Source organism: Varanus komodoensis, unplaced genomic scaffold (genome assembly GCF_004798865.1).
Source record: "Varanus komodoensis strain SLA01 unplaced genomic scaffold, ASM479886v1 scaffold1, whole genome shotgun sequence".
NCBI classification, from domain to species: domain Eukaryota; kingdom Metazoa; phylum Chordata; class Lepidosauria; order Squamata; family Varanidae; genus Varanus; species Varanus komodoensis.
The window spans coordinates 73,561,877-73,576,009 of record NW_025335268.1 but is presented as its reverse complement, the minus strand read 5'-3'; the positions used below and the strand labels follow the sequence as shown (position 1 = coordinate 73,576,009).

General features: G+C 51.5%; 1 protein-coding gene across 3 annotated transcripts in view; it reads left to right on the top strand.

Moving 5' to 3' along the window:
- TSGA13 (testis specific 13) overlaps positions 1–12,305 on the top strand; it is a 21,569-nt gene extending 9,264 nt beyond the window's left edge. For 2 of the 3 annotated variants that reach the window (XM_044428806.1, XM_044428814.1), the window contains 4 exons: positions 2,099–2,305; positions 4,663–4,757; positions 9,779–9,885; positions 12,099–12,305. In XM_044428806.1, coding sequence (XP_044284741.1) covers positions 2,099–2,305; positions 4,663–4,757; positions 9,779–9,885; positions 12,099–12,292 — 603 coding nt within the window. In that variant the 3' untranslated portion in view covers positions 12,293–12,305. Of the gene's footprint in view, positions 1–1,795; positions 2,306–4,662; positions 4,758–9,778; positions 9,886–12,098 lie in introns of those variants that run through there. The other variant, XM_044428797.1, reaches the window with a different exon arrangement.
- Positions 12,306–14,133: the final 1,828 nt, after the last annotated feature.

Below are 14,133 nucleotides of genomic sequence, written 5' to 3'. Positions count from 1 at the left end.
CTACTCTTTTATTGACTATGAAGGCTACTCCATTTCTTCTGAGGGATTCTTGCCTGCAGTAGAATACCTGATGGTCATCTGATTTAAATTCACCCCTTCCTGTCCATTTTAGTTCACTGTTTCCTAAGATGTCGATGTTCAGTCTTGTCATCTCTTGTTCGACCACATCCAGCCTGCCTTGATTCATGGATCTTACATTCCAGGTTCCTATGGAGTATAGATCTTTGCAGCATTGGACTCTCCTTTCACCACCAGATACATGGGGAACTGAGTGTCCTTTCGGCTTTGACCCAGTCACTTCCTTCTTTCTGGCGCTACTGGTACTAGCCCTCCGCTCTTCCCCAGTAGCATATTGGACACCTTCCGAGCTGAGGGGCTCATCTTCTGGCGTCATATCTCTTTGCCTCTTGGTACTGTCCATTGGGTTTTCATGGCAAGGGTACTGGAGTGGGTTGCCATTTGCTTCTCCAGGGGATCACGTTTTGTCAGAGCTCCCTGCTGTGACCTGTCCGTCTAGGGTGGCCCTGCACAGCACAGCTCAGAGCTTCATTGCGCTACGCAAGCCCCTTCGCCACGACAAGGCAGTGATCCATGAAGGAGCCCCGGCTTATACAAATCCACAAAACATTTACTTGCCGTGCAGTACTCTGTTGCCAAAACAGTCCTTCAGTCTGTTTCCAGGATCTTTATCTTGCCGTTAGGTTATCTTGCTATTGAAATACTTCCTGGCCTCAAATGCTTGACATTTATGCCATTTCCCAAGAATGCCTCCATCTCACGCTCCAAGCGGCAGCGCTGTGCTTTGCGCAAAGCACACGATCAGCCAAGAAGCGGATGGTCCCCTGCCAATGCCAGATATTTAGGGCATAGGAAACGCAGGAACTGTCGATGTCAGCAGCCGCTGCAAGGGCAGGAATGCAGATATCGGCCCGTCCTCTCAGTGCACACGAAGCGCTAAAGGGGACCGGAGTGGGAAGCAAGAATGAAGCCTGGAAGGAAGGTTTTGTGGTGAGCAAAGGGATCGTAGAAGAGTAGAGCTGGAAGGGGCCATGAAGGCCATCAGGTCCACCCCCTGCTGTCGCAGGACACCCATGACACCCTCCCACTCAGAGGGCTGCCCAGTTTCTTTCTGAACGTCCCTAGCATGGGAAACCCTCCACCCACCACCTCTCTAGGCAGCCGGTTCCACTGAAAGCTGCATCAGTCACACTACTGACATTTCAAGAACTTGGGCAATGGCGAGGCATCTTTTCCTGGAAAACAGCTCCAGATTAGTTCAAAAGGAGCGAAACGGAAACTTTTGGGTCTGGGGCTTCTTAGTGAATTTGAGCTTGCTTCTGAAAAAACAAGGTGGCCTTTATCTTGCCCCACGTTAGAAGGAGTCTCGTCTCCCAGCCATGGGAAGCGTCCGTCTGGCCACATGCGGAGAACCGTGTCTATCTGGGGCTCCAGGTTTCAAGGAGAGCACTGAAAAACGGGAGCACAAATAGAGAGGAGCTGTCAGGATGGTGAAGGATTCAGGAGCTGTTCCCGCAAGAAATGCTTGAAAGAGCTGAGAATATTTAGCATGGAGAAGGGGAGATGCAAGGGGGATGGGACTGCAGCCTTCAGATATCCGAAGGGCTGTGCGGAGCAGCTTTCTTTTGCTCTTGAGGGCAGGCGTAGAACCAACAGGCAGAAATTGCGGGGGAACCGATTCTGGCTACGCATCGGGAGAAACGCAGAAGAGCCTGCTTGGGGAGGCGGTGGATTCTTCCCCACTGGAGAATATCTAAGCAGAATCTGGACACAGCCTTGGCGAGACCACCTGGCAGGGGGTGGTTGGCTGATCTTCAAGGCCCAATCTGGCTCCATTGAGTTTCTGCGTAGGCACAGTGTAAACAAACAGAGGGTGTATTTGGGGGCAATAGCATCTGTGGCTTCCTGGGCTTGCCTCCAGCGGATCCATGTGGATGGTTCCATGCTCTGTTGGCCAATATTTGTGCTGGCCAAAAAGCAAACAGAAGATCACATGGGTCCCGCTGACCTCAGTTGCTCCTCTGGGGAGACGAACCGAGGGCTTCTGTCCTCCTCACATTCTTTCTTTGTTGCTGAGCAGATCCAGTACTTTATCCCAGTGACTGATGAGGAATTTCAAGAGCGCTTGGGGAGGCGCCGGGGAGAAATCGCCATCATGCTGAGGTCATCAGAGTTCAATCAAGACAAGACCACCTTGATTGTGACTAACAACCCGCTTCCTCTGCTCGTTTCCGGCCAACAGCTTTCGATGCCTTTGCAGTATTTCTCAAAAGACGTGTTAAGAAGGGTAGGCTGGCTTTGGTTCTATAACTGAATGGGGCACCCCACTTCCTCAGTTAAAAGGGAGTGAGCCCCAAGGCCTAACCCCAAAAGAGATCTCTAGGTTAACCCAAAAGCTTTGTCTGAACCGGAGGGTTTCCCCATGGTCCTCGGTGGTGTGGACCATATCAGCCCATCCGGGACCTTAGACCAGCCCTCTCTGACCTGGGGCCACCCTGCTGTCTTGGAGTACAAACCCCCTGCTCAGTACGGATGCTCTGAATGGTGGAATGACACACCTGGAGGGCGCCAGGTTGGGGGTGGCTTCTTCGGCGAGCCAGAGGAAGGCTGCCAACATCACCGGGAGCTATTCCCAGTTGCGGGAAAGGTCCTTCCAAACCACAGCCATCTACCGGCAGGGTCAGACCCAAGGAATTTACCCGTAGAGAGCAGAACCAGGGCTTGACGCAGGTAAGCTGGGAGCCTGGCAAAGGCTCAGGGATCCACCCCAGTGGCCAGCTTCTTAGCCTCCTTCTCCAAGGCTTCACGGAGGAAATAGGACGTTGCAGGGACACGGCAAGAGGGGCCGCTTTCTGCTGGCTTCGGAGCTTTGGGAAGAATCATCTCCGGATCACATAATCAATAAATATCCATCGGGCTCTGCTGTTGTGCTACCAGCTCCGAGAAGCAGGCATTGCTCCTTTGCCCCCAGACTAGCAAATTGCCTGCGGACTCGGGAGGCTAGCAAACCAAAGCCAAAAGCTGTAGCTGTCTTGGGGACAGCTCCCAGCCTTTGAACTTGAAATGTTTGTTTAGCTAGGTGAAGAGCAAAGAATGGACCTTTTGATGCAGATGCCACTCTGGATGAGGTTGTGTAAGAAATCTGGGTTGCTTAGAGGCTCCATTGCTTTTCTTCATGAAAGCCGCCTTTAGTTTTAAACTTAAACTTAGCTTTGTTTCCTATACTTCCAGTTGTTTCCTCCCCCATTCACTGGGCTTAAGGAAATCATTAGAGCTGCCCAGGTACCTCCAGAGGGATTTCAAACCCAGTTCATGCGAGCAAGAAAAGCACGCCAGTTGGAAGCCACCTGTACAAAAGAGGAAAAACTGGTTTCAGGCCATGTCGGGTTGCTCGCAGTTAATCTTTTACTCTTTATTTGACTGAATTTTGGCAATGTGGCTTTTGGTCAGCGGCTTCTTGTCGGTTGCTGGCAGGAGCCACAATGGTTCTTGATTTTGCAAGATTTTACCCTTGTCTGCATGTCTTCTCCAGGGCCCTGCCTTCTCCGCTGTTTGTGGCCTGTTCTGGAACCTAGCCAGGTTGCTTTTAAGGCATACTAAGTTCCAGTTCAAACCCTTTCGCATGTCAGATGGGGAAGGGGAAGGTCCCCACCTTGTCCTTTGCCTCGGGATATAAAATATTTTGGGTGTGCCCAGCTGACGAGCTAAATGGGCATCCATAGCATGCAATAGACTGAGGAGAAGAAAAAGGGGAGGTTAAAGCTTAAAGGAAGCATAAAATGGTGGGAATCGTTTTTGTGCAACAGCAAAGAACTTTCCACACTGCATTTATTATGGGCACACACAATTTATAGGTTCTTTATGCCACATTGTGACCCTCCAATTCACTTCCGTTTTAAAATCTTTTTAGCCAGGATTTTTAAAAGTGGGGTTTTATTTGTAACAGTGGACGAAAGCGCCTTTTCCGCTGGTGCAACTGCAGTATTCCTTTATCCTACGTCACCACCTGGAGCTAACGTAGCAGAAAAGCAGGAAAGATGCACTCTGGGCGATGCTTGGCTCTTAGCCCTGCCATAGAACCAGAAGTAGATTCAGTAGAAATAACGTGCATGGCCCCAAGAGAATATTCCCTTCCCTTCCTTTTTAAGCTGTGCTTTCCTCCTTTATCCAAGTTCTCCGCATCGTACGACCCTTTCTTGGCCCTTTTCTGGCTCTTAGGGCAAAATAATTGGTTTTGATAAGCAACGAGATTTGATTTACTGTTCTTCTATCCTGTGCCTTTTCCTGCAAGGAAATTGAGCTGGCTTACGAGGCTCTCCCCTGCTCCATTTTATCCTCACAACAACCCTGAAAGGTGGGACAGGCTGAGAGGCAGGGACTGCCCCAAAGTCACCCAGGGGGCTTCACGGCCGAGTGGAGACTAGAACACAGGTCCTTTTGCTGGTAAAAAGCAGGACCCCAATTTTTGCTCCTTTGCATTATGCAAAAGCGGGGGGGGGTGTTCCATGGATAGGAAGGTCCTGGGGTTCAAGGTTTGTGCACCCAGAGAGGAGCTTGTTCCGCTCAGCATGGAGGGCCTCCAAGGGAGCAGCTTTGCACACGTCCGTTTTGACCAGCTGGTCTCCCATTCCACCTTTTCTGCAGAGTTTGCAAGATCAGAAGCCTCTTTCTTTACCCCCACTGGAGAAACAAGCCGCAGTCCCAGGCAAGAAGCACCAGAGGAAGTCCACACAATTCAGGTAAAGCCACGAAGAAGAGGGCAGATGCCTGGGGCCCCTGCTTGCCCTCCACCTCCCAGACCCCCGATGTGACACATTCCTTGGCAAACGCCTGAATGCCTCTTGTTGCAGCAGACATTTCCTTCCGATGGTTTTCTCTCTCAGACGCCCGTCTTCTCTCCCAGCTTTCACTTGTGGTGCTTTTGGTGAAATACTCGCAGCTTTTCGAAAAGTTTTCAAGGGCCTCAATGTGCCTGAGACAGTTTCCACTTTACTACTTTGCCTTTTCAGGTTCCTGATGCCCACCCCTTTCTGAGGGTTCATGTTTTTTAGCACATGTGTGGCTGCATCTCCGACAAAGGCCTGCATGAGTGCTTTGATTCGCACTGTAATGAATTCCAAATCTCTTCTCACAAAGGGGACAGCTTCTCACAACGCCCATAAAACATCCGGCTGAACCCAGAAACATACCTAGCATTGCTCCGCGGAAGATGGGAAGACCATGGTCCGTTGTAGTATGCGACCCAATCCGTGCAACTTTTTAAAATTTTATGACCACCTGCTGCTGGGACATGACTCCATGCCTAAACAGAATGGCCTTAATGGTTGCTATTATCATCCTACCTATTCCCAGAGACTTGGACTCTAGGCAGCTGACAACATTAAAATCACACAGTCAAAACATTCCAAAATATACAAAAGTTTAAAATACAATTAATTTGCCTACAAAAATTACATCACTGCACAGCTTAAAAACAGTATAAAAATGTAAACAGTAAGATTAAACCTGGCGTGGACTCACAGGTCATTCCCAAATGCCTGCTGGAATAAAAAAGTTTTAGCTTGCTTACAGAATCAGAACAGAGAACTAGCCAGCCTAGTCTCCCTGGGAAGAGTATTCCAGAGGTTTGGGGCAGCCACCAGGAAGGCCCTGTCCCATGTTCCCCCCAAGCATGCCTGCGAAGGTGGTGGGACCCAGAGAAGGCCTCCAGCCCTCCTGGAGCTGCAAGCAGGCCACCTGCCTGACGCCCTGCAACGTGGCTGCTGCCAGCCCGTGTTGGCAATACTGGGTGGGCATGATAATTCATCAGAGGCAGCTTCTGCCTTCCTCCCGACTGGGTGGGGTTTGCTTAGCTAGGGCTCTACCAGAGAAGACTCCCTCCCCCCACACCCCCGGAAGTATTTCTGTGCATCTGAGCAATTCTTCCTCCTTTCACACTTCACTTCCACCCAGGCAGCCTTTCCTTTCCTGCGTCCACCTCTCCTCCCGCCTCTGCCCTGACTTCCTCTCTTAGCAGTTTCGCCTCTCTTATCCCTCTCCCTTGGCCCTGTCTGCTGCATGTGGCAGCTGTTATTATTAAGCATAAACATGAACATGAAAATAAAACGGATCTTCCTTTGCACCTGCCAATGTCCTTCGAGGTCCTCCCGGGGCCTCTTTGTCTGGGGGAAGGAGACTCCTTGCCTTTGCCCTCTGGTCGCCACCGTCCTCAGTTCTCCCTTTCTCCACCCTCCACAGGCGTGCCCACTTCCGAGCACCTCGTCCCTTTTTGAAGGAAGGGGAGGCCGCTATACTCTCAGCCAAGAGGCCGGCAGCAAGCCCCTGCCGTTGTCGCCCCTTCCAGCTCTTTCCTCCTCCCCTTGTCCTCAGATAACACCCCGCCTGTCCCCTTTCTTCCTCTTGCTTCCCTTCCCTTCCCTTTCCCCCCTCCACCTTCGCATGCACCAGCCTGGCTCCCTCGCAGACTCCCCCACTTCCGCAGGCTATTGCCGGGCATCCATCCAGCCCAGCTTGGCAGGGCTGCTCCGAGGGCGAGGCCCTGGGAGGCTGCGTCACTGAGCCCCATGGCATGACCCACTCCTTGGCCATGGAGCAAGAAACCCGCATGGCTCAGAAGATAAGAGAGGCGGCAAACCAGCGCAGCTCTGCGTGCCAAAACGCACTGAGCAGAGAGCCAAGAAACGGTGCTGCCCGGGAGGTCCTGGGATGAGTTTGCAAAACTCTGATGGCTTCATGCTGCTTCCAGTGGCAGAAGCAGAGTGCCTACTTGCTCCAGTAGCTGGGGACCATGGGCTGTAGGGTCCTGCTTGTGGGCTTCCCGGGGCAGCGGGTTGGCCACTCTGGGAACAGAAGGACTCGCCGGACCTTCGTGCTCCAGTTTGATCCAACAAGGCTCTTCTTCGGTTCTTCTGACTGCATTCCTTTCCTGCTTTTCCACCGCAAGCGCTGCTCAAGGCAGGCAGTGCTAAAACACAAAATCGAGGCAAAAAAGCTCTACAAAAGCATGGCCATAAACCAAGGTTTTATGACTATGAGCAGATAAACAAGCTAATTAAGCCAAGAATGTGTCTGCTTACCTCTCGGCCTCAGTGCCACATACCTTTGTCCAGGTCTCCATGGAGGTGAGGGTGGGGGTGAGTTGTAGTGCTTCCTTTAAGAATCAGAGATAGGTGCTGACCAAACCAGGTGAGCATGTGGCTGCAGGTCAAGGTGGAAGAGGACTTGACTCTTCTTAAAGCAGCTTGGAAGCTGCCCGCTTTGAGTCAGAGCCGAATCCAACCTCAAGTTTAGAAATGCCTTCCATTGACCAGGACTGTCATCTGCTTTGGTTCATGAAATGCTGATGAAATTCACAGGCATATAAGCCCCTTAATAAGTGTGGTTGTTTTTCTGATGGGCATCTTTATATGGATATTGGCCAATCAAGTGTTTAATTTTTGGAAACATTGGATAAAATCTGCAGGAAAGTTGCTTGGAGGAAATCAAACCTGCCAGGTGTCAAATGAATAAGTGCAAGAATTCTTGCGCAAAAGCAGGCATTGCAGTATGTGATTATCTCAAAAAGGATGCACAGGTCTTCTACGAAGACCTTTCTTCTGAAAATGGCAGGCAGCACCGCAAGAAAACGGCAAAGTTTCAGAAGGATAGGTGCAGCGATTCATGTGGAACAGGAGCACACCGAGGTGCTTGGTGGCTGATTTGCTTTCGCTTCTTCCTTCTGTGATTTTTGGAATCAAGTGCGGTAAAAGTGGCAGATGCCACAGCAGCCTCTACAGATAAGAAATGTAGAAATGTGGGTGTTTTAATATCTTTAAAATATTTTGAAGCCATCTTTGCCGTTACTGCTCCAGCCACCCTGGGCTATAAGCTTCCAGTTCAGGAACTTACCGTCATCAAAATAGGATCATGCTCTTAGAGAAGCAAAAGCCAAACGCACTGAAATGATCCAGAGGGGCTAAGCCGTGCTCCTCCCCTGTTTGCCCCCACTAGTTTTAGCCCCTTATCTAGGAAAAGAGCCAATAGAGAGCAGGGGAGTGTCAAGGGTGCATGTGAACAATCCCATTCTTATCCTGGGATTTCCGATACCGAAGCAAACCTGACACAATCCAGTGGAGGAAACCTGTTAGCGACGGGCAAAACATATGATTTATACTTGATTTCATTTATATGTCTATCCCCCAGCAATTGCCAAAGTTCTCTTGGAAGTTTGCAAAACCCTACAATGTGCAATAAAACATAAGATAACTTTAAAAGTTATTTAAAAGCTAACTTGAAAAGTTCACAACAAAACCAAAGCAGAGCCAGCAGCTGGGAGAGACCTAAAAGAAAGAATGTGTTTAAAAGCAAAACTGAAGAGTTAAAGAATCTGGGAAAATAAACAGTCTTCAACATGCATGGAAGAGAAAACAAAGGAGGCCCCAGGTGAGTCTATCTAGGAAGGTCATCCTTCAACTGGGAGCCACCACCAAAACGTCCTTTGTGAGAAATGGAATGTTACTGTTACTAAGTGTTAAGACAAGACCAAAGAAAGAGTGAAATTCAGGGTTAATTGAAGTCTCTTAAGGCCAAAAGGCCTGAGAATCGAATCATGTAAATGGTTGTTCCAAGGGAAATTGTGCTTTTTACATCAAAAGTCCCAAAAAATACCAGAGAGGGTAAAAGTGGGGGGACAGTGGTAAAAGTGTCACCTTCAGTGGAAGAGAGCAGGAAATTGATCGCTTTTTACAACTGGCGATAACCAGCCTGGAGAAAGGCTGTTCTGTCTATCTCATCCTCCCACAAGTCAAGCAGGAATTTCCAAGGCCACTTTGACTTGTTGAACTTTAGAAGATGGTGCGCATGCTTAACAGGTGCATGAATAGTAACTGACACACCTCTCATAAGTAATGGGCTCATTAGCATGAACATGGGTTGTTTGTGCAAGGGGGGAAGCTTGTCAAGGGGTCGTATGATGTAGGTGGATGGAGAAGAGTGTACCCTCTGAGTAGCCCAGCCAGTGGGGGAAAAGAGGAAGGGCCTGTGAGCCGGGAAAAGGGGGTAAAAAGAAATGTTTTGTACGTGAACGGCACACTACCTGTGTGGTGGGCACCTGCTCTTGCAAGAACGAATTAAACTTCTCTGCTTGGTACTTTGCCTCCCGTATCATCACTGCTTGGATTTATTGTATTTATTCATATTGCGATTTATATCCTGCCTTTTTCCTACAAAGGGCTCAAGGCAGCTGACATCATCTCTCCTCCTCCATCTTATCCCCACAACAACAACCCTGCGAGGTAGGTTGGGCTGAGAGTCTGTGACTGGCCCAAAGTCACCCGGTTGGCTCCATGGCTGAGCGGGGACTTGAACCCAGATCGCCTGAGTCCCAGTCCCATGCCCTTAACCACCACACCACACTGGCTCTCACTGATTTATTCCTGACAATTGGATTTTTGTATCTATCTTACACCTTCTCCTTAGTAGCCACTGATTGCAGCTGATTTGCTGTGGACACCCTGAGTAGGGCCTCCAGAAATGATCTTCGGGTCTGCGTAGGTATATGGGAGGAGATGATCCGGCAGGCCCCCTGGCCACCCATCTTTTAGGGCTCTACAGATTAATCCCAGCACCTTGAACCAGGCACAGAAACATACGGGGACCAGTGCAGATGGCATCAGCCAGTCCCTGTTAACAATCTCACTGCCTCTTAGGGCCCTCTGAGGTTTTCCAAGGTGCCTCCCCATATAATGCATTGCAGTAACCCAAACATGTCCTGTGCCAGCAGGTTTGCCACTGCCAAGGATTTCAAGGGTGAAGCAAAGTTTTCAAAGGGTTATGCAGAGAGGCGTGTACAAAGATTGTACCCCCACTTGCACACTAGCTCAAGACTAGGTAAGTGTGCAACAGTTTTTCTTCTTACAGGCTCTTTAGTAGACCTTTCAGCTCTGCAACACACCAGCAAAGCGGTCTTTTCACAGCTGGTTATCTGGGCTTGGGAACAGACACCCGTGGCTTAAATTTTAAAACTCTGCTGCTGCACAGTGGGAGTCAGTGAGTGTCCTTCCATACACACTCCTGGTTTGCCAGGAAAAATAAAGCGGAAATGTGGAGGTCACCAATGCAGGATTCATCCTCCGAATCCCGCATTCTGCTGACTTGGAGGAGTGAAAATGAAAAGTGGGAGCTGACACTGGGCCGGGTCTCCTCCTTCCTCTTTCCCATTGGAATATCGGAGCTGGAGCAACCTCAGAATGCTCTGAGTTGCAGAGAGAACTGGTTCGGACCACCCTGGCTCTGAGCCTTGGACTGTTGTGTTGTCCAAACCGGCTGCGCTAGCACACGTGGCTTGTTAGCCACAAACAACCTGGGGTGTGTTGCTGGGCTGGGGCTTGTTCGCCCTGGTGTGTTACCTCAGCCAAGTGCAGGCAACACGACGATCCATGTTTCAGTGGGAACCCCTGGTTCAGTGCCAGCCCCCATTCCAAACCTCAACCCTCGGTGTGCATTACTGGATTGTCTGAATCCATCCACTGACACCCTCTGGCCCAGCTCAGCATTCCTTACTCCTTCTGAGTTTAGCTTGGAGGAACTGGGTCTCTCCAGCCTGGAGAGGAGGAGACTCTGAGGGGATCTGTTGGCGACATACAGGTGTGTGAGGGGATGCCACACGGAGGTGGGTAGAGACCTGTTCTCCCCCACAGAGGAAGGCAGGACGCACTCCAACGGAGCAAAGCTCAGGGAGCCAAGGTTGCATTTGGGTGCCAGGAAGCACTTCCTGACAGTCAGGACGCCAAGGGTGCAGAATGGGCTTCCCCGGGAGGTCGTTGAGGCCCCACCGGTGAGGGTGTTCAAGGACAGGCTGGACGTCCACATGGTGGGCATGTCGTGAGCAGAGCCGGGGGTCATACTAGATGGCCCTGGAGGCGCCTTCTGACTCGCTCTGTTTCTGTTTCTATGTCAGACCAGATGGCCCGGGAGGTACCTTCTTACACGCTCTGTTTCTATGGTGCCGGAGGTCAGACTAGATGGCCCAGGAGACCCCTTCTGACTCACTCTGTTCCTATGTTTCTATGTCAGACTAGGCGGCCGGGGAGGCGCCTTCTGACTCACTCTGTTCCTGTGTGTCTGAGTCAGCATTCCCTGCAACTGTACGCCTTGCATGCTGTGTTTTGGGAGCGGCTTGGCCTTGACTGGGCCACTGAAACCCACGAGCTTCGGTGGAGGCCGACTGCTAGAAGGGGTTCTCTGGCAGGGACTGATACAGCCCTGCAAATATTTGGGCCCTTCCTGGGCATGTGGCTGTGGGGAGTGGAGCGTCCCCCCACGGCACCTTCCTCTCTCCAGATAGAAGGAGGCCGGTACTTCTGCTTTTCCTGACCAGCAAAGCTTCGCTTGCTCTTTCATTGTCCCGATTCAGCAAAAGAAAGGAAAAGGTTACGAACGTGCCGGAACGCATGTATTTGTCACCAAGAATTGCCACAAAGAGGAAGGCCAGGGTCCCTTCTCAGTCATCCCGGAGTGCATGGCATGGGATAACCGGCTCAAGTTCTAGGAAGCCAGATTCTGGCTAGGGATCAGGAAGAACTTCCTGACCGTGACATTGTCGTATTGCTCGAACAGCTGGGAAAATTTTTCGGGTGTCTAGCCGGAATCCGGCTTGCTGTGACTTGAGCCCATTATTCTGGAACATGTGCTCTGGGATGACTGAGAAGAGATTTTGGCCTTCCTGTTGGTGACAAGCTTTCAAGTACTTGGAGAGCGCGATCCTGTTTTCCCTCAGTCTTCTCTTCTCCAGTTCAACATGCCCAGTTCTTTCCATCCCTCCTCATGGGATTCTGTTTGCAGTCCCCGGATCGTCCTTGCTGAACCTTTCCCCGCTGGTCCACATCCTCCTTAAATCGCCAGGCAGCCATGCAAATGCTCAGGGCGAGTGGTCCCGGGGCAGGGAGACCTGGGGGCGGCGGGGAGGGTTCAATTCTTTACGCATCACGAGGCTGCAGAGATCGCTGGCACGGGGCCCATTTGGCACGTGGCAGATGGTCTTGGCCATCCCAACGTGCCAACCAAGAACCGTGAACATGGCCCCACCTCTTTTCTTCTTCCAGGCCAACAGGAAAAGCAGCCGCTCCCCAGTATTCAAGGCTGGGTCCCAAAAGTGGCCCAGTGGGAGCCCCTGACGATCACGTGTCTGGCTGAAACGAAGGTGACTCTCACGGCACCTGGAGAAGATGGCTTCAGGTACGGGAAGGCCCCGCTCTGGGTTGTCGAAACCTCCCTCGTACCCAGGAACACCCAATAAACCCTTCAGCTGACTCCCGAATTCTGACCTTGACTTCGCCGTGACAGGCAGCCTCAGTGTGAGTTTATTAATGGATATACTGCCAAATGTCTCATTTTCCTGGAACCAAGCAGGAGCAAAGACCAGGGGACTGTCCCCACATGCCACCTCCGTCCCCTGTTTCTTCAAAACCTTCTGAGAAGTTAGTCGTGTGAACCTGAGGGCATGTTTGGGCCATGATGGTCTGGGGTTTGGGCCCTGCTCAGCATCACATGCGCCTGCAGATGTCCGAATGCAGGTAGACAGTCCCCTTCTAGCGCATTCCCAGTGCCGGTGCCCCGCCTGCATTCAGATGAGATGCAGGACCACGGGGGATCTGTGGACAGGCAGCACTGGGGCAGGGGCAGCCCCTAGTGAAAGTGTTTGTGGACTTCCTCTTGTGCCCCGCCTGGTCTTGGAAGGTGAGCCGAGCTGAGAAGTCCACACGTGCTCTCAGAAGAAAGGCTGTGCGACCAGCCAACCTCTGCATCTTGGCACGGCCTGGAAGAGGGAGCTGCACGAACAGAACGCGGTGCTTGCGTCCTGGGAAGCCGGGAACGCTTGCCTGGGACTTGGCCTCAGGGCTGTGCAAAGTGGACCACAGCCCTGGGACCCAAGCCCAGGCGATCCGGTGGATTCCAGCCCCAAAGGGATTCTTCAAGCATTCCTTGCTGGGACCATCTTCCAAACATCTGAGCCAACTCAGTGGCTTCACAGAAACATCCAGAGATGAAACGGGAAACCCGAAACCCACAAAGGCTAAGCACCAACAAGGTGGGCAAATTCCCCCAGCATGGTCTCCGGGAGATGGCCCTCTGCATATGGGCAGAAGCACAGGAAATTGGGAACTCCCCCAGCTCAGAATTACTAAGCCCACCTCTTCAGAAGGAATCAATGGCAGCCAAAGCCAGTCGGGTGCCCAGGAAAACCAGCGCGGGTCTCCTGAGCCGAGTGTGGTCGTCCTGGGGTTTTCGCACGCCAAGTCTAGCCCTCTGGTGTTTCTCAGAGCTGCGGGGGAATTTCGGCTGGGGATTTCCACCGGCAATACAGTGCCCAGATCACTGGTGTGTCCCCGGCACCCCAACTGCCTTCCTAGGCATATCCCAGATTTCTTCGGATTGCTTGTGTCATGGCTGTTTCATGCTTCCTCCACAGAATATAGTCCAGCATATGCTGGACTCGCATGCTGAACTGGGGGAAGAAGGGCTGGTTTCAGCAGTGTACGTGGGGGGGGGGGGGGGGGGGGGGGGGGGGGGCTGGGGGGAGTGGGCTGCAATGAGGAAGGGTCCTGCCCGACTTCTTTTTAAAACACTGTCAGCACCTGCATAGGTGTAGCTCCATGATCGCACCAACCTCTCAGGTCGCTTCAAGTGCTGGGAGAGGGAATAGTGGAAATTGCCCCATGCACATGTCTACTCAAAAGTAAACTGCATTGTCTTCAATGACACTTACTCCTGTGAAAGTCCACATAGCAGAGGGCTGCAAAGAGCTGAAAATGTGCCGATATGCAGGCCTAGTCCAAAGGTCAACATGGGACGGGGCTGTTGGCTGAGGAGTACTTTTTGAAGTCTTTGCTTCGTCGTACCACCTAAACTGCACAAGCTGAATTAATGAAACCCCCCCATAAAAGCTCCTTTCTGTGCACACCTCCCCTCTCCAACTCCCCCCACAACTGCATTTGTGCGCGACACGAGATCGCATTTCCAACACAGTGCAAAGGTGAACACGCCTTGTTTAAATGCTGTCCCCTGGGCACACAGAAGGGTTCTGCACGATTCCTGCTCCGGCCTTCTTTTTGAGCCGAAAAACAGGACACCAACTCA